At 38.5% G+C, this 25,199-nt stretch overlaps 1 protein-coding gene across 1 annotated transcript; it reads right to left on the bottom strand.

Moving 5' to 3' along the window:
• Positions 1-344: 344 nt before the first annotated feature.
• LOC132894689 (deleted in malignant brain tumors 1 protein-like) lies at positions 345-24,971 on the bottom strand. The gene is made up of 10 exons (XM_060934833.1): positions 24,902-24,971; positions 24,352-24,505; positions 22,808-23,004; positions 8,688-8,723; positions 8,304-8,442; positions 7,501-7,712; positions 4,852-5,027; positions 2,451-2,842; positions 606-850; positions 345-385 (listed from the first exon to the last, which is right to left on the bottom strand). Exons 1-10 carry the CDS (start codon positions 24,969-24,971, stop codon positions 345-347), a joined length of 1,662 nt encoding a protein of 553 aa, XP_060790816.1.
• Between the last annotated feature and the right edge of the window lie 228 nt (positions 24,972-25,199).

Here is a 25,199-nt window from a genome sequence, read left to right as displayed (position 1 = left end):
CTTTAGAGAAGCTATAAAACTGACCTTCCTTTGAGCAGATTGAGTTTCTGGAGCATCACATTTGTGGGGTCGATTAAATGCTCAAAATGGCCAGAAAAATGTCTTGACTATATTTTCTATTCATTTTACAACTTATGGTGGTAAATAAAAGTGTGACTTTTCATGGAAAACACAAAATTGTCTGGGTGACCCCAAACTTTTGAACGGTAGTATATATATTTCTGCCATAACACAAACTACGCCACACCAGTTTGCCTTTGAAGAATGCTTTAATAGAGGAAGGTTTGTAAGATTATTCAGTGTTAACTACATTTTAAGTGATTAATTCATCAGTGATTGTGAGTTCAATTCTTGTCCTCAATCTTGGCCACAGCCTCCTCTTGATCTGTAAATAAATATAAAAAAATATTTTGAATACATAAGCCTTTTGTCTGTTTATCACAGTTCATATGTTATGATATCACATTCTTAAATTTTCTGTCCATCATATTGTGTAGGAAACAAAATTATGGGATTGTGTGTTTCACTTCTGTGTATATTAAGAGTCTTTCAAAGTCCCTACCCTGCCTTCTGAATAAGACAAACTTCATATGTTGACCTCTGACCTTTGAGTGTAATTGGCCCAAGGGTGACGACCTCAGTGCGGTGATCAGAGCTCAAGCTTCGTTTCTTGCGATAACGGCATCCTTGGCGACATCGTGAGTTGTAGTCGTTGTCGACGCAGATAATGACATCACACCTGAGGAACACCTGGCTGTGTGTACGCAGGAACTTGAATGCACGGAATCTGAACTGAGCGAAGTAACGATTTCCGTTTCTGTATATGTAAACTGTGCTGTCTTTCGCACACCTGAAATAATAAAAACAATAATAAAAATTAATACATCGCTATTCCATGAACTACTTACATAGAGACAGTATGTAGCATGTCCTGCTACACATAGTATACAAAGTGTTGCACTCAGTAATGTGATGCTTGACTCAGTGGACCAGGGACAATGAGTTCATGGATATTGTGACATCTTATAGAAGACCACTTGCATTCTTAGGCAGCTCTGCCAGGCCACAGATGCCTTCTGAAGAGAGGACAACTAACTATACAACGAGGCATGGGATCCACTGGGAGCTATAAAAACTCTCTCAGAAAAGCTGAAGGGGGTCCACTTTCTCATTGAGGTTTACACAGAAGAGGAAATTAGTGCTGGTGGAGGGAAACTGCTGGAGGCGTAAAAGTCGATGGTGGTGTTGAACCGTTTCACTGATGTTTACATTTGTGGTCTGCTTGTCCTCATGCCTGGACCATAGATGCACTGTCTAGGGGGATTTGAACAGCCAAATGAAACCTCTGTGTAGTGCTGAAAGACTCAACATGTAAACCAGTATCAGCAAAAATAAAAGCATCACTAATTACAAGAATTATTGATTCTAATTAAAAGGCACCTGTAGAGCTTACACTTGGGTCCTATCTGGAGTGTTCAGACTCAACTTTCAGTACAATCACTACTGACTGTCTCCAGTACACATTTCCCAACTTGCCATGCCTACCAAGTTGTATGATCACTAACTTCCTGTTGGACGTAGTGGGTGGGGCACTCTTTTTCTGGACTAACTACAGTTCACCTCTAAGGACTAACAGGTCTGTAGATAACGTGATCATCTTGGGGTTACAATACCTCCTCCAACACCTTGACTGCCTGATGATCCTAGTCTTGAATGCTATTTGTTGACTTTATCTGAACCTTCAATACAGTCATTTCTGACTCTCTATGCCCGTCACAATGTTAGTTTATCACTAACATCCTGGCTCAGTGTAGGAAATAAGGAATTAATTAGAAGGCACCTGTAGAGCTTACACTTGGGTTCTATCTATAGAGTTCAGACTCAACTTTCAATACAGTCACCACTGATCATCTCCAATACACATTTCCCAACTTACCATGCCTACCAAGTTGTAGGATAACTAACTTCCTCACTCATAGGACATAGCAGTTGTGGCACCCTTCTTATTGGACTAAGCACCTATAGGACTATGGGACTAACAGGTTACAGAGATTATAGTACTAACTGGGGTTACAGGATCTCCTCCAACACCTTGACTGCCTGATGATCCTAGTCTTGAGTGCTATTTGTTGACTTTATCTCAACAGTCAATAATTTCTGACTCTCTATGCCTGTCACACTGCTAGTTTATCACTAGCATCCTGACTGGTAGGAGGTAATATTTGTGGCAAGCGTAATCCACATCTCAAGTGCAGACTATCAGGTATGCATGCTCACTTTATTGTTTATGTTGCCTTCAAAAAATGGGTCCACTGAGGTGTAGCTATTGGTTTACAGGGACAAGTACATTAGTATAAGCATATGTGTACTACCAGTGTTTTTTTATCAGTGTGCTTTTTATATTTCTGCATGAGTGTGTGAGTGAGAGTGTGCATGTGTGTGTGTTATACCCATTGCGTATGAGGTCATAGGTACGAATGGAGAAGTCATTGTTGGGCGAGGCCACACAGGTGTCCATAAACAGGTGGAGGGTTGGTTCAGCTCTGGTTAGCTGGACTTGCACGTACAGTTGCTGATTGAGGTTCACTTTGTAGGGGGATTCGGTGATGGGGTAGGAAAAGCTGCTGGATGGGTAAAAGGCCATGCTGGTGTTGAACCGACCTGTTCCACTGATGGTTGCATTGTTATTCTCCAGAGCTTCATAAAGTGTCCCGACTGAAGAATCACGCTCCATTACACACCTCACACGCATTAGGAAGCTTGTGTCCTGCCTCGTGATCTCGCCTGACGTTGACTGAGCGGCTCGCACATTATTGGTGTAAATAATACGTCCGTTCTCGGCCTAGGGAGAAGTGCACATAAATAAGCACATGTAAAATTAAGCACAATTAGATAATGTTTGGCAGACAACACATTTATTGCCCAGAGGGTTTTTTTTTTTACATTTTCTCCATAATTTGGTCTCCAATTCCCAACCACCAGCCAGTCCATATTCTTATCTAATTTATCTAACAGCAGCTAAGACCTCCTTCTACAAAGAAAAGCTAGAAGCCACTGCACAAGATCATCACACCCTCCACAATATCCTTATATCTTTTATTCACCACCTTTGAAAATTGGTAAAATCTCCCAGCCCTTCACTCCTATCCCTATTCCTACACTACATGTTCAGGATTCCCCTCCTCTTTCTTTAACACATTGGTCTTGTACTGCAATTCCACCACCTGCCTACTGGATTCCATCCTTCCTCTTCATTCTTTCTCTCCGTCATTTTTCTATCATCAGTGTCTAAATAGGATCTGGTCATATACCAACTGCATTCAAGACAGCAAGGGTTATTCCCATCATGAAAAAATCCACTCTGGATACCTCAGACATCAGTACCTACAGACCGGTATCACTTCTCTCTAGAGACACAATCAGTCATCTCTCCGTCTGGCCCAGTAGAACCTCCAAAATCCTAAACTGTCTGGCTTCAAAGTGGCATGCATTACTGAGAAGCTTCATACTGCTAATTCAGCTAAGTCATCAATCAAGATCAGTCATCAGTTCTCATCTGCTTCAACACATCCTAATAAGTGTTTAATTATTATCAGGAAGGATGGTTATATCAGGTAAGGACAGGGAAGGGATCCATATCTGCCCCATATACTGCCCCACTATACTGTTGTCCCATGAGGCTCAGTGCTGGATCATTTTCTATGTTCCCTCTATACCTGCTCTCTTGCTGAGGTCATAGCCTCACATGGTCAGAAGGTAACACGTCTGTGTTACCTTCTGGCTCTCCCTTTTAGTTATGCTGTCATAATTTGTCTTGCCACAATCCCTGCTTGCACTCAGTGCACTCCTGTGGAGGGCGGCTCCATATGGACAGCTAAAGACACACTTAGAAGATGGCTCTGGACCCTTACAGTTTTGCTACGATGGCTGAGGACTACAATTACCATGGTAACTTTAGGACTGCAGTTGTCATGCACTCAAGTCACCATCAATGAACAGTTGATAACGTCAACAAAATAGACTTCATAATAAACCCCTTCCTGGTTACACAATTGCACTTTGTGACTATACAGGTCACACTTCTCGAAGCAAGTTATTTATAATCACATTATCCGTTACCATCCAAATGTTCCATTTTGAGACTGGTTACTATCAAGGTTTCTTCCTCATGCCGTCTGAGGGAGTTTTTCCTTGCCACCATTGCCTCGGGCTTCCTCTTTCAGGATTAATGAACTCATTAGGGATAAAATGATTAGTTCATATGTTTAAAGTGTTTATTTTTCTGATAATCTGCTTTGCAACAATGTTTTTCTGACAAATAAATTGATTTGATTTGACGTGGGTTTTCATACCACTGCTATGCTGATGACACTCAACTCATCCTGTCCTTTCCTCCCTCAGACACTCCTGTTTTGGCATGGATACCAGCAAGTCTGGCAGGCATCTCATCATGACACTAAAGCTGAAATTAAATCCCAATAAAACTGAGCTTCTGTACGTCCCTGCTGATGCATCCCCATTTCAACGTCTCTCAGATCTCACCATTTGTCACTGCATGTAACCTTGGGGTAAAAGTGGACAACGACTTGTCATTCTCATCTCGTATCACTAAACTGGCTCGCTCATGCATGTTCCTCCTCTACAACATCAGGAGGCTCTGGCCATTTTTTTTATTGCAGCCACTCAGGTGCTTGATCAGTCCCTTGTCATTTTGAGACTGGACTATTGCAACTCACTCCTGCCAGATCCAACCCTGTGTTGAATTCATCCTCTGCAACTAATCCAGAATGCACAATTTGATTTCACTGAATCACTGGATGTTATGAGATATTTTATGAAGTGTAGCATTACCTCCCTTCTGGTGCTGCAGCTATGGATTGGGAAGTTGAAGGTGACGTAGTAGTAGTCAGCTGAAGGTGTGCAGCGATGGTCATCCAGGTAAAGGTCATGCCAGTTAAAACCCATTGAGTCCAAGTATGATCTACGGATAGTAATCTTCATCTTCTCAGAGGAGCAATCTACACGACCTGCACGACATTCAACATTTGATGTAAAACTCTAAATATGCATCTAGGCTGAGTTATTGTGGTCGGTGTACTTCGTTACCAACCTCTACAGTGTTCACTACACTGCAAGATTAAGTCCCACTGATCCAGGCCATGTTCATATTTTCTAGTTTTATTGTGAAATCCACAATCCACTAACAGTAATAATAATAAAATAAACAATGTAAAACAACTTACATGACCATATCCTACATCTAGCTACAATTCAGCAACAATCCAGCTTTAATGCATGTTTCATTTTCAGGGGACATTCTTTGGCAGATAAAGTCTGTCTTTATTTTGGACACATCACATGACACAGAATTGTCTGCATGGCTGTACTCAAGCCCATCATTGTCAAGTCCAAGACTAGTTCAAGATCAGGACCAGCCAAGATCCAGTTAAGACTGATACCTTAACCAAGTCAAGATTGAGTGCAAATGAAAGGGAGACCGAGTCAAAATCAAAAACCATTAAATAGTCCCTTCAAAGACTACAATACTTATCACCCATACCAAACGATCTGCTTATATCACCCCATTCTTTCTCAGCTACCTGTTCTGTCCTGAATTAAGTATAAAATCCTACTACTCACCTTCAAAGCCCTCCGTAACCTTGCTCCTTCTTACATCTGTGACCTTCTGACCCCTTACACTCCATCCCGCTCTCACAGACCCTCTAGCTATAATCTCCTTGTTGCCTCTCGCACCAGACTTTCTACCCTGGGTGGCATGGTCTTCAGCACCATGGCTCCCAAGCTCTGGAAGACCTTTCCTCAACCCCACCATGACTGCTCTTCCCTTCCTTTCTTCAAATCTCATCTCAAAACCTTTCTGTTTCATGAGCACTTCTCCTCCTCCACCACTGCATAAACCTACCACTCTTTAGCAAATGTTTTTTGGTGTTCTGTTTTCTTTGACCTATGTAAAGCGACCTTGAGTTTGAGAAAGGCGCAATATAAATGTAACATTATTATTATCTCATCTCATTATCTCTAGCCGCTTTATCCTTCTACAGGGTCGCAGGCAAGCTGGATCCTATCCCAGCTGACTACGGGCGAAAGGCGGGGTACACCCTGGACAAGTCGCCAGGTCATCACAGGGCTGTCACATAGACACAGACAACCATTCACACTCACATTCACACCTACGGTCAATTTAGAGTCACCAGTTAACCTAACCTGCATGTCTTTGGACTGTGGGGGAAACCGGAGCACCCGGAGGAAACCCACGCGGACGTGGGGAGAACATGCAAACTCTGCACAGAAAGGCCCTCGCCGGCCCCGGGGCTCGAACCCAGGACCTTCTTGCTGTGAGGCGACAGCGCTAACCACTACACCACCGTGCCGCCCCATTATTATTATTATTATTATTATTATTATTATTATTAAATAATTTTCTAGGCCTTTACTCCAACCAGTTGGCTCGATTCATGCATTGTTCCAATATGCATCCAGTATACCTTGTATATACTGTATATACAGTACCAATCAAAAACACCCCTACTCATTCACAGGTTTTTCTCTATTTTGTATTTTTGTACATTGTTGAACAATACTGAAGACATCAAAACTATGAAATAACATCTGGAACATATATGAAATTATGCGGTAAACATAAAAGTGTTTAAAAAAAACTATTTGATATTTTAGATTCTTCAGCATATCCAGCGTTTACCTTGATGATGCTTTGCACACTATTGTCATTATCTTAACCAGCTTCATGAGGTCGCCACCTGGAATGCTTTTCAATTAACAGGTGTGCTTCATCAAAAGGTAATTAGCGGATGAGTTTCTTGCCTTCTTAATGCGTTTGAGATCAAACAGTAAATGGTAAATAATAATAATAATTCTCTCTAATAAAATAGAGTATTCAACACCACAACTGTACTAATCCATATTATATCAATAACCACTCAACTACGTCAAGAGAAACGACATCCATCATTACTTTAAGACATTAAGTGACTTTTAATTTAAAAAAAAGAAAGAAAGAAAAACTATTGAATGTGTCCAAATTTTTCACTGGTACTGTATATATATATAAAATTCTTTTTTTTTTTTTAAATACCATCATATGACAGCTACCAACGGGGGAAGGTGAGGACTAATATGTGCTTCCTGTGACACATGTGAAGGCAGTGATTTGTGAGCTACTGCTCATGTAGCATCATAGCACAGCATAACACACTCAGAGGAAAGTGCTATCGACCATCTTCTGCATATCTGAGAAAGAGTACGCCCCTCCCATCCAGAGATGATGGCGAAATTTCGCTCATCAGAATATTCACATTTTTCTCTTTCACACCTCAGGAGCTTGATTAAGCTGATTTTAGGTTTTTGTGCAGGTGAAAAGTCCCGGTTAATACAGAAAACATCTTCAGACCAGACTGGAGTGTTAAAGCCGCAAATGTCGGCCTGATTAACAACATGGTGGTTTCATAGTGGACTGCATACCTGTATTTGAGCTGAGGGAGGAGCTGAAGGAGGCTTTAAAGCCACGTCCGACCCCGGAGTAGTCGCTCCTGAACAGCACGGTCATGTAGGATGAAGATGACTGGAAGTCCAGATGGTTTGTGTCATTGTAACAGACCGTTCCTAACAAGCGGGACCCGACGTACGAACCATCATACACTTTCACATAATCACAGCTGCAGCAGCGCTCCAGACTACACACACACACACACACACACACATAGACAGATTTGTTTTTCTCTAATTAAATTTATTTCAATCAAAGGCTGGATTTTTCTCATTTTTTCAGCATGAGATGAAGCAACTTCACCAAAAGGTGGATTTTTTTAACCCTTTGTACTAATCATTACAAGGAGTACCAATAATTGTGGAGGGCACTGTATGTCGACATAACCTACAATTAACACATCATTAAACCTTAATGTAAAAAATATAATAATAATAATAATAAAACCTTAGTGACACAAATAATATATTAAAAACATCATTAGCAAGATGTGTTTTATTGTGGAATTACCCCACTTTCGAATTAAAGTCAATAAAAAAGTTAATATTGTAAAATATTTTAATATTTACAGTATTATTTTAGCAAGTAATTTTTTATCGTTTTTATAATTTATATTGAATATAAGTATATTTACTCACTCAGCAAAGGAAAGATTATTGAAATTGTTTCAATGAAAATGAATTTATGGATTTATTAAAAATAAATAAATAATTTTTGTGATTATTTGGCTGTTATTTGAATAAGTAGCAGATGTATATCATTTGCGAAAAGCACTGACTCTAAGTCCTGGAAGGAGAGGAAGATGGTCTGTCCTGCTGGAGCTGAGAGCTGCCACTCACAGTACGCGTTGTCATGGTAATAATTGGGGTAATAAGGGCTGGAGATGGAGCCGGAGCCGTGCAGCCTCCCACCACATGCTGCAGAGTGCACACACACACACACACACCACCACCACCATCATCATCATCATCATCATCATTATTATGAAATGTAATATATAAACATTGTTTGGCTATGTTAATAATGATTAAAAATAAAAACACCAACATTAAATAATAAAGGATAATTTTAATAAAAGCGTACAAAAGCATATTTTATCAAATGTGTATATATTATTGTATTACGGGCCACATGATGACCCAAGCGAAGGTAAAGAGCTCACCTGGTGCAGGAGCTGTTGTGGTGTAGTAACAGTAGTCTGAAAAATAAATAAATACAAGAAACACATTTCATATCCCAAACTCACAGAGAGAGACAAGCAGACAGACAGACTCTTTAAAGCTAGACGGCCTTTCGATTTCATAGAATCGGTGAAATTTAGTTCACTCTGAAATGTGGTCATTGTGATATCTGTTTATTTCTGTAATATCTCACAAAATATCAGGCCATTCTGTGGCTGGGAAGTTATTTAATTTGATGGGATTAAAGCAAATAATGTGCATGAAATCGCTCGCTTCGCGCAGTCAAGCAGACAGAGGAAGTCCGCGTGTGTGCGCATGCGCAGGTTTCCCTTTGAGCGTGCACTGACAGTTCCATCATTCTGTCGCTAAACGAACAGCTGATCACACCGAGGTTACCTGGTGTTGTTGACAAGCAGTGATGGGAATAACGGCGTTAGAAATAAACGGCGTTACTAACGGCGTTACTTTTTTTAGTAACGAGTAATCTAACTAATTACTTTTTACATCATTATAACGCCGTTCCCGTTACTTACAATAAAATGCTCTGCGTTACTTTATTAAAGCTGTTCTCATCTGGCACGCTGCTCGTTCAGCCTTTCTTTACTCTGCTTTAGTGGGGGGCGGGGAGATGCGAGACAACGGCATAGTCAGCCAATCAGAGTAGATTTGGACAACATACGTAGGTAGGCCACGCCTACTGCACTACTGCGCACTCTTTCAATCAGAAGACCCAGCGATGGCGAGCGGTCAGCCCAGCACTGCGCTTTCACACTGGAAATACAGCCATTACTTTTCATTACTTGAAATAAAAGGCAAAAATGTCTACGTGCAATGCACATTATGTCGAGGAACAAAGCGTTTGTCCTCGTCAGTGGCCAGTAATTAGTAACAATTTTAATAACTACAAAAATATATTACATTTGATAGATGTCTTATCTCACATTGTCCCACAAAAATATTAATATAGTGTAGATAACATTACTAACTGGTTCTGTTAAGTGTCCATTTCGGTCATTAAACACATTTAACATTCACTTTTATTATGATTACACTAATTGAATTTGTTTTTTGTTTTTTTTGGGGGGGGAACAAAATGTAACGGAATAATTACTTTCCCTGGTAATTAGTTACTTTTATGACAAAGTAACTCCGTTACTAACTCCGTTACTTTTTGGGAAAAGTAACTAGTAACTATAACTAATTACTTTTTGAAAGTAACGTGCCCAACACTGTTGACAAGGAACAATAATCTACATGGAAAATAGGAAAAAGTCAACGCTATTTATTCACGACACATGACATTTCTGTAAGTCTGTACTTTTGTAAACCATCACTAGTGTGTTTCCTTTTTGATTTGAGTAATTATAATGTCAATGTTGATTGACCAAAGGTTGACATGTATGGCCTTGTCCACGGCTAACGTTAACACATAGCTAGTTAACTTGGACACTTAGTTAGCATGTATAAATGGAGTTACGCTAACATGAATAACGTTAACTTATCTGAAGTCCTTTCAGAAATATGCTTTAGCATAATCTTGCCAAATAAACAATGTAGAAATCTTTCTTTTCTAGTAGCGTTAGCGACACAATATGATTTCAAGTTTGAAAAGAGTTCGCTAGCATGTCAGGTGGAGTTTCACTGACTAGCTAGCTTAACGTTAAACCGCCATGATGGCACAGCATGCGTTCATTTTCTGAATTCACATTTCTGTCTTTGGTAACGACATTAGGTTTTGTAAGTGTTGTGGCGATAATACAACGATGCGTTGACAGAAAATGTACTTTTAATACTTAAGTATTTTTAAAAGCAAGCACTTCAGTACTTAAGTAAAAATTTGACTGGACAACTTTCACTTGTATTGGAGTAACATTTGACCAGCGGGATCTGTACTTTGACTTAAGTAATGAAGTTGGTACTTTGTCCACCTCTGCACAAAAGGCAAAGTAAAATGAATAAAACTGTACTGACCAAAAAAAAAAAAAGAGAGAGATTTTCTAATAAATAGTAATATTATTAGAATGAATAATCCACACAAAATACACATAACACATCTTTGTGATGTTAACCAAACTATTTTTAAAGTTATGTACTGAATATTTTGTTCTTACCATAATAATCCCAACAGCAGGTTCCATAGTACTGACAGGAGCTCGTACAGGAACACGTGCCAAAGTTGGAGCCGCAGGAATACCGGCAGGAATAATTAGGTTCTACAGATAAAAAATTATCAGAGCTATTTAGCAATAAAACAGTGACCTTGAATTGTAACTATCATATCAATTTAAAATATTTCTTCAACTATACAGTAAATTATATGTTTATACTTCAATTAAAACACCATCCAAGTTCTATCTGCTAATATATATATATAATTATTATTATTATTATTATTATATGAAACAAGGCGCAGAGTTAAAAACTGAACCAAATGAAACTAAAACAATAACCAGAGTCATAAACCAGAGCTAGAAATATGTGGCAGGAAACAAATGTGACAATAAACAAACAAAACACTTCCCAAAGTGAGTGTGCAGCCAGCATCCTTTCATGCGCATGTTCTGATTTTCCTGATATTTTCTCCCGACTGTTCTCTCTATAATCCTCCCATCACTAACTGTGCTACTGTAATCCATCCCAATGCTAATAATGCTAACTGGCTAGCTGAGTGCAGTAGCTTTTCAGTGTTGGTGAGTTTTGAAGTTGTGTACAAGATGAATTTTGGTGATTCTCGTCAGTGTTTAACATTTACACCCCTGTTGTGTATCAGTGTATATATAATGTACCTTAACAAGAGAACTGTGAATGAAAAGAATCAAGCTTTATTTCTTCTCATTATAATTTACTGCAGTTCAAATGAAAACTAAACAGTGTGGAAAGGAGGAAAGAAACGATCCTGAGCTCCAAGAAAAGAGAAATACGGAGGAGACGGAACAGTTTGACTGAGAATAGAGAGACAGAGGATTACAGAGAAATGTTTAAGAGCAGTGTTTAGTTTTTACCTGGTGTTGTTGGCATGGAACAATAATCTACATGGAAAATAGGAAAAAGTTAACGTTATTTATCCACGACACATGACATTTCTGTAAGTCTGTACTTTTGTAAACTATCACTAGTGTGTTTCCTTTTTGATTTGAGTAATTATAATGTCTCTGTCTGTTTATAACTGCATTTTGTCGACAAAAGGAAAGAAAAAAAGACACAAAAGCAGAGGTGGACAGTAACAAAGTGCGTTTACTTGAGTACTCTTTGAGTATCTGTACTTTACTTGAGTATTTGAGTACATTTGAAAGGCAAATATCGTACTTTTACTCCACTACATTTCTATCAAGGTCCTCGTTACTCGTTACTATGAAGCAGCTTTGAAAGCTGATGTTTTTTCTTTTCTTTTCTAAAACGTGATGATTTTTTCGCAGATGACACTGAAACAGCCAATCGGTAATCACTAGGGTCGCGTCACGTCCATAGACGGGATAAAATGAAGATCAGTGATTTCTCCGCAGCGTTATTTAACACGATCAGTTGATGGCAGAATGGAAGGAGGCGGTTCTTCTGGGGAACGCACGCACACCCACCGCTTTACCTGGAACCCATGTTTCAGTTTTCTGAAAGGATTAAAGATTCGTTTCGTTTTAAACGTTTGCTTTGTTTGCTGAAAACGAACCACATCACGGCCTACAAAAACTCGCCGTCCGACCTGCGGAAGCATATTGAGGTATATAAACGTTTTATTCCAAGAGAAAGCTTGCAATGAAGTTGTCTGTGCTTTTAGAGCTAGCGATAATGTTGCAATAGCTATGCAGTCTGGTTAGTCAAATGACTTTCTATGGATTTTCCCGCCAAGTTGCCATCGCCTTGCATACATGTCAACCTATACGGAATGTTCATATTTTATACGGATTTGATTCAATAAACGTAGTATACGGGCGTATAAATAAAGTTATACGGATTCTTTAAAAAAACTTCAATATTTATTTAGAGCTATAATCAATTCCCACGATGATAAAAGAGCGCATAACATTTACAAACGTACTGTACGCCACAGACAGCCAGTAAAGAGTCTTATGAAATCGCGCGTTATCTTGTGGTAGTGAGACTTCGTTCCACTTTTGATCATGCGCACACCGCATTGTGAGAATCCCGCCAACCGTGAAGTCATAGACATATAAACATAGACGCCGCCTTCTGCGTAGAATCATACGTCATCCTCGCCGCCATATTGGATGTGGCAAAGTGGAGATTCTTCAAACGTCTCTGGTATAGCGTCTAGACAGTAGCCGAGAATAAAGATGCCTCATTCATGTGCTGCGTTTAACTGTACCAACAGGTTTACTGTCCAAACGAGATCACATGGGATTGCCTTTCACAGGTGAGACTGGAAAATACTTTTCATTGTATTTGGTCATTATAACGTAATTTTATGAACAGATTTTCCTGACTTTGTGGCTAATATGAAGTCTCGCGCATAATAGCCGCTCGGTGAAACCTGTCTCCAAACAACGAAGTATTTCCTTCGTAACTACGCTGATAACACTTTGTGTTTTTGTCGAACATTGGAGCTTTGTATTCATTCTGAAGGTTTATTGTTATTAATATTGAATAAAAAGTAACTGGGATATATCATTGTTAATTATCATTCAAATTTTAGGTAAATTATTTTAATTTGCATCTTATACTGATTTTATAAGGGAAATACGGATTTTGGAGGTTGGTTATACAGGTTTGATTGACCAAAGGTTGACATGTATGGCCTTGTCCACGGCTAATGTTAACACATAGATAGTTAACTTGGACACTTAGTTAGCATGTATAAATGGAGTTACGCTAACATGAATAACGTTAACTTATCTGAAGTCCTTTCAGAAATATGCTTTAGCATAATCTTGCCAAATAAACAATGTAGAAATCTTTCTTTTCTAGTAGCGTTAGCGACACAATATGATTTCAAGTTTGAAAAGAGTTCGCTAGCATGTCAGGTGGAGTTTCACTGACTAGCTAGCTTAACGTTAAACCGCCATGATGCACAGCATGCGTTCATTTTCTGAATTCACATTTCTGTCTTTGGTAACGACATTAGGTTTTGTAAGTGTTGTGGCGATAATACAACGATGCGTTGACAGAAAATGTACTTTTAATACTTAAGTATTTTTAAAAGCAAGTACTTCAGTACTTAAGTAAAAATTTGACTGGACAACTTTCACTTGTACCGTAGTAACATTTGACCAGCGGGATCTGTACTTTGACTTAAGTAATGAAGTTGGTACTTTGTCCACCTCTGCACAAAAGACAAAGTAAAATGAATAAAACTGTACTGACCAAAAAAAAAAAAAGAGAGAGATTTTCTAATAAATAGTAATATTATTAGAATGAATAATCCACACAAAATACACATAACACATCTTTGTGATGTTAACCAAACTATTTTTAAAGTTATGTACTGAATATTTTGTTCTTACCATAATAATCCCGACAGCAGGTTCCATAGTACTGACAGGAGCTCGCACAGGAACACGTGCCAAAGTTGGAGCCGCAGGAATACCGGCAGGAATAATTAGGTTCTACAGATAAATAATTATCAGAGCTATTTAGCAATAAAACAGTGACCTTGAATTGTAACTATCATATCAATTTAAAATATTTCTTCAACTATACAGTAAATTATATGTTTATACTTCAATTAAAACACCATCCAAGTCCTATCTGCTAATATATATATATATATTATTATTATTATTATTATTATTATTATTATTATTATTATTATATGAAACAAGGCGCAGAGTTAAAAACTGAACCAAATGAAACTAAAACAATAACCAGAGTCATAAACCAGAGCTAGAAATATATGGCAGGAAACAAATGTGACAATAAACAAACAAAACACTTCCCAAAGTGAGTGTGCAGCCAGCATCCTTTCATGCGCATGTTCTGATTTTCCTGATATTTTCTCCCGACTGTTCTCTCTATAATCCTCCCATCACTAACTGTGCTACTGTAATCCATCCCAATGCTAATAATGCTAACTGGCTAGCTGAGTGCAGTAGCTTTTCAGTGTTGGTGAGTTTTGAAGTTGTGTACAAGATGAATTTTGGTGATTCTCGTCAGTGTTTAACATTTACACCCCTGTTGTGTATCAGTGTATATATAATGTACCTTAACAAGAGAACTGTGAATGAAAAGAATCAAGCTTTATTTCTTCTCATTATAATTTACTGCAGTTCAAATGAAAACTAAACAGTGTGGAAAGGAGGAAAGAAACGATCCTGAGCTCCAAGAAAAGAGAAATACGGAGGAGACGGAACAGTTTGACTGAGAATAGAGAGACAGAGGATTACAGAGAAATGTTTAAGAGCAGTGTTTAGTTTTTACCTGGTGTTGTTGGCATGGAACAATAATCTACATGGAAAATAGGAAAAAGTTAACGTTATTTATCCACGACACATGACATTTCTGTAAGTCTGTACTTTTGTAAACTATCACTAGTGTGTTTCCTTTTTGATTTGAGTAATTATAATGTCTCTGTCTGTTTATAACTGCATTTTGTCGACAAAAGGAAAGAAAAAAAGACACAAAAGCAGAGGTGGACAGTAACAAAGTGCGTTTACTTGAGTACTCTTTGAGTATCTGTACTTTACTTGAGTATTTGAGTACATTTGAAAGGCAAATATCGTACTTTTACTCCACTACATTTCTATCAAGGTCCTCGTTACTCGTTACTATGAAGCAGCTTTGAAAGTTGATGTTTTTTCTTTTCTTTTCTAAAACGTGATGATTTTTTCGCAGATGACACTGAAACAGCCAATCGGTAATCACTAGGGTCACGTCACGTCCATAGACGGGATAAAATGAAGATCAGTGATTTCTCCGCAGCGTTATTTAACACGATCAGTTGATGGCAGAATGGAAGGAGGCGGTTCTTCTGGGGAACGCACGCACACCCACGGCTTTACCTGGAACCCATGTTTCAGTTTTCTGAAAGGATTAAAGATTCGTTTCGTTTTAAACATTTGCTTTGTTTGCTGAAAACGAACCACATCACGGCCTACAAAAACTCGCCGTCCGACCTGCGGAAGCATATTGAGGTATATAAACGTTTTATTCCAAGAGAAAGCTTGCAATGAAGTTGTTTGTGCTTTTAGAGCTAGCGATAATGTTGCAATAGCTATACAGTCTGGTTAGTCAAATGACTTTCTATGGATTTTCCCGCCAAGTTGCCATCGCCTTGCATACATGTCAACCTATATGGAATGTCCATATTTTATACGGATTTGATTCAATAAACGTAGTATACGGGCGTATAAATAAAGTTATACGGATTCTTTAAAAAAACTTCAATATTTATTTAGAGCTATAATCAATTCCCACGATGATAAAAGAGCGCATAACATTTACAAACGTACTGTACACCACAGACAGCCAGTAAAGAGTCTTATGAAATCGCGCGTTATCTTGTGGTAGTGAGACTTCGTTCCACTTTTGATCATGCGCACACCGCATTGCGAGAATCCCGCCAACCGTGAAGTCATAGACATATAAACATAGACGCCGCCTTCTGCGTAGAATCATACGTCATCCTCGCCGCCATATTGGATGTGGCAAAGTGGAGATTCTTCAACCGTCTCTGGTATAGCGTCTAGACAGTAGCCGAGAATAAAGATGCCTCATTCATGTGCTGCGTTTAACTGTACCAACAGGTTTACCGTCCAAACGAGATCACATGGGATTGCCTTTCACAGGTGAGACTGGAAAATACTTTTCATTGTATTTGGTCATTATAACGTAATTTTATGAACAGATTTTCCTGACTTTTTGGCTGATATGAAGTCTCGCGCATAATAGCCGCTCGGTGAAACCTGTCTCCAAACAACGAAGTATTTCCTTCGTAACTACGCTGATAACACTTTGTGTTTTTGTCGAACATTGGAGCTTTGTATTCATTCTGAAGGTTTATTGTTATTAATATTGAATAAAAAGTAACTGGGATATATCATTGTTAATTATCATTCAAATTTTAGGTAAATTATTTTAATTTGCATCTTATACTGATTTTATAAGGGAAATACGGATTTTGGAGGTTGGTTATACAGGTTTGATTGACCAAAGGTTGACATGTATGGCCTTGTCCACGGCTAATGTTAACACATAGATAGTTAACTTGGACACTTAGTTAGCATGTATAAATGGAGTTACGCTAACATGAATAACGTTAACTTATCTGAAGTCCTTTCAGAAATATGCTTTAGCATAATCTTGCCAAATAAACAATGTAGAAATCTTTCTTTTCTAGTAGTGTTAGCGACACAATATGATTTCAAGTTTGAAAAGAGTTCGCTAGCATGTCAGGTGGAGTTTCACTGACTAGCTAGCTTAACGTTAAACCGCCATGATGGCACAGCATGCGTTCATTTTCTGAATTCACATTTCTGTCTTTGGTAACGACGTTAGGTTTTGTAAGTGTTGTGGCGATAATACAACGATGCGTTGACAGAAAATGTACTTTTAATACTTAAGTATTTTTAAAAGCAAGCACTTCAGTACTTAAGTAAAAATTTGACTGGACAACTTTCACTTGTATTGGAGTAACATTTGACCAGCGGGATCTGTACTTTGACTTAAGTAATGAAGTTGGTACTTTGTCCACCTCTGCACAAAAGGCAAAGTAAAATGAATAAAACTGTACTGACCAAAAAAAAAAAGAGAGAGATTTTCTAATAAATAGTAATATTATTAGAATGAATAATCCACAGAAAATACACATAACACATCTTTGTGATGTTAACCAAACTATTTTTAAAGTTATGTACTGAATATTTTGTTCTTACCATAATAATCCCGACAGCAGGTTCCATAGTACTGACAGGAGCTCGCACAGGAACACGCGCCAAGGTTGGAGCCGCAGGAATACCGGCAGGAATAATTAGGTTCTACAGATAAAAAATTATCAGAGCTATTTAGCAATAAAACAGTGACCTTGAATTGTAACTATCATATCAATTTAAAATATTTCTTCAACTATACAGTAAATTATATGTTTATACTTCAATTAAAACACCATCCAAGTTCTATCTGCTAATATATATATATAATAATAATTATTATTATTATTATTATTATTATATGAAACAAGGCGCAGAGTTAAAAACTGAACCAAATGAAACTAAAACAATAACCAGAGTCATAAACCAGAGCTAGAAATATATGGCAGGAAACAAATGTGACAATAAACAAACAAAACACTTCCCAAAGTGAGTGTGCAGCCAGCGTCCTTTCTTGCGCATGTTCTGATTTTCCTGATATTTTCTCCCGACTGTTCTCTCTATAATCCTCCCATCACTAACTGTGCTACTGTAATCCATCCCAATGCTAATAATGCTAACTGGCTAGCTGAGTGCAGTAGCTTTTCAGTGTTGGTGAGTTTTGAAGTTGTGTACAAGATGAATTTTGGTGATTCTCGTCAGTGTTTAACATTTACACCCCTGTTGTGTATCAGTGTATATATAATGTACCTTAACAAGAGAACTGTGAATGAAAAGAATCAAGCTTTATTTCTTCTCATTATAATTTACTGCAGTTCAAATGAAAACTAAACAGTGTGGAAAGGAGGAAAGAAACGATCCTGAGCTCCAAGAAAAGAGAAATACGGAGGAGACGGAACAGTTTGACTGAGAATAGAGAGACAGAGGATTACAGAGAAATGTTTAAGAGCAGTGTTTAGTTTTTACCTGGTGTTGTTGGCATGGAACAATAATCTACATGGAAAATAGGAAAAAGTTAACGTTATTTATTCACGACACATGACATTTCTGTAAGTCTGTACTTTTGTAAACTATCACTAGTGTGTTTCCTTTTTGATTTGAGTAATTATAATGTCTCTGTCTGTTTATAACTGCATTTTGTCGACAAAAGGAAAGAAAAAAAGACACAAAAGCAGAGGTGGACAGTAACAAAGTGCGTTTACTTGAGTACTCTTTGAGTATCTGTACTTTACTTGAGTATTTGAGTACATTTGAAAGGCAAATATCGTACTTTTACTCCACTACATTTCTATCAAGGTCCTCGTTACTCGTTACTATGAAGCAGCTTTGAAAGTTGATGTTTTTTCTTTTCTTTTCTAAAACGTGATGATTTTTTCGCAGATGACACTGAAACAGCCAATCGGTAATCACTAGGGTCGCGTCACGTCCATAGACGGGATAAAATCAAGATCAGTGATTTCTCCGCAGCGTTATTTAACACGATCAGTTGATGGCAGAATGGAAGGAGGCGGTTCTTCTGGGGAACGCACGCACACCCACGGCTTTATCTGGAACCCATGTTTCAGTTTTCTGAAAGGATTAAAGATTCGTTTCGTTTTAAACATTTGCTTTGTTTGCTGAAAATGAACCACATCACGGCCTACAAAAACTCGCCGTCCGACCTGCGGAAGCATATTGAGGTATATAAACGTTTTATTCCAAGAGAAAGCTTGCAATGAAATTGTCTGTGCTTTTAGAGCTAGCGATAATGTTGCAATAGCTATGCAGTCTGGTTAGTCAAATGACTTTCTATGGATTTTCCTGCCAAGTTGCCATCGCCTTGTCCACGGCTAACATTAACACATAGCTAGTTAACTTGGACACTGTTAGTTAGCATGTAAAAACAGTTACGCTAACATGAATAACGTTAACTTATCTGAAGTCCTTTCAGAAATATGCTTTAGCATAATCTTGCAAAATAAACAATGTAGAAATCTTTCTTTTCTAGTAGCGTTAGCAACACAATATGATTTCAAGTTTGAAAAGAGTTCGCTAGCATGTCAGGTAGAGTTTCACTGACTAGCTAGCTTAACGTTAAACCGCCATGATGCACAGCATGCGTTCATTTTCTGAATTCACATTTCTGTCTTTGGTAATGGCGTTATAATACTGAAGTATTTTTAAAAGCAAGCACTTCAGTACTTAAGTAAAAATTTGACTTGTATTGTATTCACTTGTATCGTAGTAACATTTGACCAGCGGGATCTGTACTTTGACTTAAGTAATGAAGTTGGTACTTTGTCCACCTCTGCACAAAAGACAAAGTAAAATGAATAAAACTGTACTGACCAAAAAAAAAAGAGAGAGATTTTCTAATAAATAGTAATATTATTAGAATGAATAATCCACACAAAATACACATAGCACATCTTTGTGATGTTAACCAAACTATTTTTAAAGTTATGTACTGAATATTTTGTTCTTACCATAATAATCCCGACAGCAGGTTCCATTGTACTGACAGGAGCTCGCACAGGAACACGCGCCAAGGTTGGAGCCGCAGGAATACCGGCAGGAATAATTAGATGCTATGGATAAATAATTATCAGAGCTATTTAGCAATAAAACAGTGACCATGAATTGTAACTATCATATCAATTTAAAATATTTCTTCAACTATACAGTAAATTATATGTTTATACTTCAATTAAAACACCATCCAAGTCCTATCTGCTAATATATATAAGAGCTGTTACAAGAACACCCATTGAAGTTGGAGCCACAGCTATACCGACAGGAATTATAATCTATGACAGAGAGTAATAATTGTAGCTTATCAGATTATTTCAATTAAACAAACAGTTTAAAAGTTAACAGTTAACAGTTAAAAGTTAACAGTTTCCTATCTAGAGTGTTTATACTGTTTATATTGGGGTTTTTTTTCAGTTATTCTATTTTTATTTATTGCATTGCCAGTTTGCACCGTGGGTCAGAGAGGACTGATATTTCATCTGTGCTGTATGCCAAGCATCTCATCTCATCTCATTATCTCTAGCCGCTTTATCCTTCTACAGGGTCGCAGGCGAGCTGGATCCTATCCCAGCTGACTACAGGCGAAAGGCGGGGTTCACCCTGGACAAGTCGCCAGGTCATCACAGGGCTGACACATAGACACAGACAACCATTCACACTCACATTCACACCTACGCTCAATTTAGAGTCACCAGTTAACCTAACCTGCATGTCTTTGGACTGTGGGGGAAACCGGAGCACCCGGAGGAAACCCACGCGGACACGGGGAGAACATGCAAACTCCGCACAGAAAGGCCCTCGCCGGCCACGGGGTTCGAACCCGGACCTTCTTGCTGTGAGGCAACAGTGCTAACCACTACACCACCGTGCCGCCCAGTTTAAAAGCAATTACCTTAAAATATCACTATTATACCACAATAATCAGAAATGTTAATTAAAAAATCTGAGGTGCCAATACTTTGTTCATTCCAGAAAATCACCCTTGATAATTATTATTTATTATTTTTCTATTCATTATAAAACAACTCATTGTACTTTTTATCCATTTAAAGTTACATTTAATGCTAGATTGAATTTTTGACTCTTCTAATGGAGTTATAAAGGGTTTCATTCCATGTCAGTCTTTCCTCACAACGTTTTCCATTTTACTTGAAATATTTGTATTAATTGATTCATATTTATGGTTTACACATGTACTGTATCACTGTCACTATAAGAAACATCCCAACGCTGAGCTGCCGTAGCGTATCGCTATGCTAACAATGCGAAACTGAGATCAGCTCCATCCGCACAGCTGCTTAAAAAGACAAAATAAAAACGAAAGATTAAATAAAATGAAAAATATCATGTATGGTTTTGAGGTAAGAAGAATAATTAAAAATATAACTCCAACATTCAGTTTATTTCATATTAATGTGTCGTTCAAACACACCTACACTGTACAGATCACAGAAATACTCTTCGCAAAACTCACTTGGACTGTCACTATTATGTTAAAGCAAAGAAAAAAATCTTTCTTAAGTTCTTAAATTCTATATATAATATGTTTATACTTATCTTGTGTCCACTATATGAGCTAATGAGCTACCAAATGACCAATCCAAGTGTAAATAACACAACAAAATACAACATTAAAACCTTTTGCATGATTCTCGGGTTGTGATCGCTGGACCTGATGTAGTTTCATTACTATGTCACTGTTTAATCAGGTGAAATTAAAAAAAAAAGTACAAATAAATCGACACGTTAATATTTATGGGTTAAAAAAAAGAGGAAACCAAAGTTATTATCACATCTAAACTTAAAAAAAAATACAAACAAAAAAATATTGGTTGAAATGAAAAAGTATATATACTAGTATATGTGTGTGTGTGTGTACAGTTCTCATCTCATTATCTGTAGCCGCTTTATCCTGTTCTACAGGGTCGCAGGGTGAGCTGGAGCCTATCCCAGCTGACTACGGGCGAAAGGCGGGGTACACCCTGGACAAGTCGCCAGGTCATCACAGGGCTGACACATAGACACAGACAACCATTCACACTCACATTCACACCTACGCTCAATTTAGAGTCACCAGTTAACCTAACCTGCATGTCTTTGGACTGTGGGGGAAACCGGAGCACCCGGAGGAAACCCACGCGGACACGGGGAGAACATGCAAACTCCACACAGAAAGGCCCTCGCCGGCCACGGGGCTCGAACCCGGACCTTCTTGCTGTGAGGCGACAGCGCTAACCACTACACCACCGTGCCACCCCGTGTGTACAGTTATGAAGTAAAAAATAAATAAATAAAAACAACTTATAACTTTGCAGTCATCATTCACACACACCTGGTGGTGGTGTTTCTGAAAAAAGAAAGCAAAAAGTTCTTTATTATAAGCATTAAACATATTGTATATTGGATTTAAAAGTAATGAGAATTGATTGATTGATTGATTGATTGACTGATTGATTGATTGATTGATTGATTGATTGATTGATTGATTGATTGATTGATTGATTGATTGATTGATTGATTCTGAAATGAGCCTGAAGCAGTTAATGACATGCCACATGTGAGCATTAAAAATGTATGTGTATGCGTTTGTTACCTGGAACATCTGGAAGAAAAGAAAGGAAAGAAAGATTACAATTATTTTGCATCACCAACAACATGTCCGTACCATCCATACTTTATTCATTTCCTCTTTTTAAAATAAAATAATATCTAAAGTATAGTATTCCAAAACTAAGTTTCTTTTGTTTGTTTGTTTTGGGGGGAACGCTTCATCAAATATACAAGTAAACCAGAAATTTGCATGAAGAACTAAAAGTGAACTGTAATTAGCTCACCTGTGAAATACCAGTTTGCGACAAATCCCCTGCCGTCCACAGAGCCATCGCTGCTGAACACTATGGTGAGATTGTTCCCGCTTGAGCCGAAAGACCTTGACGAACTTCCGCACAGACGTCCCAGTAATGGAGACGAAGTAGACGGACCATCATACACACGCACAGCATCGAAACTGCAGCCTGGATTTGACTCGATACTGAGAAACACACAGATACACAGGGTCATACCTTAGCACTTCCATAGTCCACATCCATCCATCATCTCTAACCACTTATCCTGTGCAGGGTCGCAGGCAAGCTGGATCCTATCCCAGCTGACTACGGGCGAAAGGCGGGGTACACCAGTTAGAGTCACCAGTTAACCTAACCTGCATGTCTTTGGACTGTGGGGGAAACCGGAGCACCCGGAGGAAACCCATGCGGACACGGGGAGAACATGCAAACTCCACACAGAAAGGCCCTCGCCGGCCACGGGGCTCGAACCCGGACCTTCTTGCTGTGAGGCGACAGCGCTAACCACTACACCACCGTGCCGCCCTCCATAGTCCAGATTCCTTTCCGGTTATTTGCCTCGACATAAGATATTAGTTTTATACTAAATATATAGTATATGCTGTATATTTAGCCATATTTTAAGCTGGACAGCTGTAGCTGAGTCTGAGGAACTGTCAGAGCCAGAATTCACACACCATGCTGACAGAATCCATCTGAATCCAGACTCAGATATTTGAAGCATTAAAGCTGTACTGCCTTTCAGATTTCTCAAGTGTAGGTCATAAAAAGAATTTTCCCCGACACCCAATTATTTTTGTTTAGTGACCGAAAGCTACTGAATTCGAATCACAGACTTCCAATTTTATTTTTTTTAAATAGAACAATTAATGAATTTATCTCCACATGGCCCTAAATTCTCTGCTATTTTTTCCTGCTTCACCATGACGCAATTCAAGATACTACGTCATGAATTACATCACGTGGTGGGCTTTCCCCGTTCACGCAAGGCATTGTGGGATACAAATTTGAAACAGGAGAGAAAAATGGAGGGCGTGAGTGTGCGAATGAAACGTGAAAGAGCGACTACAGTAACGGAAAGAAAGCGAGAAGAAAAGACGTTATGTTATATACGAAGGAAAGGAAACGCAGGACCAAACTAATAAATATGGGCGCTCAGCGAGCACCTCGGTGTGATCAGCTGTTCGTTTAGCGACAGAATGATGGAACTGTCAGTGCACGCTCAAAGGGAAACCTGCGCGTGCGCACACACGCGGACTTCCTCTGTCTGCTTGACTGCACGAAGCGAGCGATTTCATGCACATTATTTGCTTTAATCCGCTCAAATGACCACATTTCAGAAGGAACTAAATTTCACTGATTCTATGAAATCGAAAGGTCGTCTCATTTTAAACAGATAAAGATAGTGTCCTTGTGTTACACCTCTAGTCTGAACGTATTTGAAGTGCTTCAAGCTGAATGAGTTGTACAGAAGAGCTAACAGAAAAAGAAGAAGAGTCGAACATGATCAGAAAGAGGAATAAATGACTTGCTTGACATAGCTGAATCTCAGGGCGATGAACTTGTTCTCCAGGCTCCTGATTGTCCATGTGCAGTGAGCGTAGTGCGGGTATCTGTTCGGGTAATTTGGACTCGCAAATACTCCTTCCTGTTCAGTGAAGAGTCCACTACACGAGCCCACCACCCCTAATGATGACAATACAGTAGTTATTAAGTGTAGATGCCTGGAGATGACGCTGGAGTAAGAAAGACAGCATTAAACATCTACCTGAAACTGGTGTTACGAAAGTATCAGGCGTTGCAGTTTCATAATCTGTTTAAACAGATAAAATAAAAGTTAATAATATGACGCAATGTACCACAGCCGTGTTGAGTTCTGGATTCTGATTGGTTGAAAGGTCTTGATTACTTTTCTAAAGCTAGTTTACATTTAATGAACAGCATTCAGATCTCAGTAACCATTTTCATTAAAGATTCCCATGAACATAAATGCATCATGCTCTAGCGTGTAACTATTTAACAGTTAATGCAAAGTCAAAAATATTCTTTTTTTTCCCCTTCTAATTGCAGAAAGTGACTTACACGTTGTGAATCCGGAGCTGTGCTCAAAAAGAGCGGAGCTGAGTAGAAATAACACGAATCCAAACTCCATCTTGGCTCACCTGTAGAATTTTGGCCTCCACAGAGGTTTATATAGACGAAAGAGGAGACGTAAACCACTTCCTCATGACGCTCATCTCCTGGAATATGCTGTAAAAGAGATATAACTGTGGGAATGGAGCAGGTGGTGGGGTTTAATATTACTTCTTTGTTTAAGCTCATTTGCCTGTATTCCAGACATTTGTGCTTCGCAGGGTTATGCAATCCACAATGGTCTTTA

This window comes from Neoarius graeffei, chromosome 11 (genome assembly GCF_027579695.1).
Source record: "Neoarius graeffei isolate fNeoGra1 chromosome 11, fNeoGra1.pri, whole genome shotgun sequence".
Taxonomy (NCBI): Eukaryota; Metazoa; Chordata; class Actinopteri; order Siluriformes; family Ariidae; genus Neoarius; species Neoarius graeffei.
Note: the sequence above shows the minus strand (reverse complement) of the source record. Positions and strands in the feature narration are given on the sequence as shown.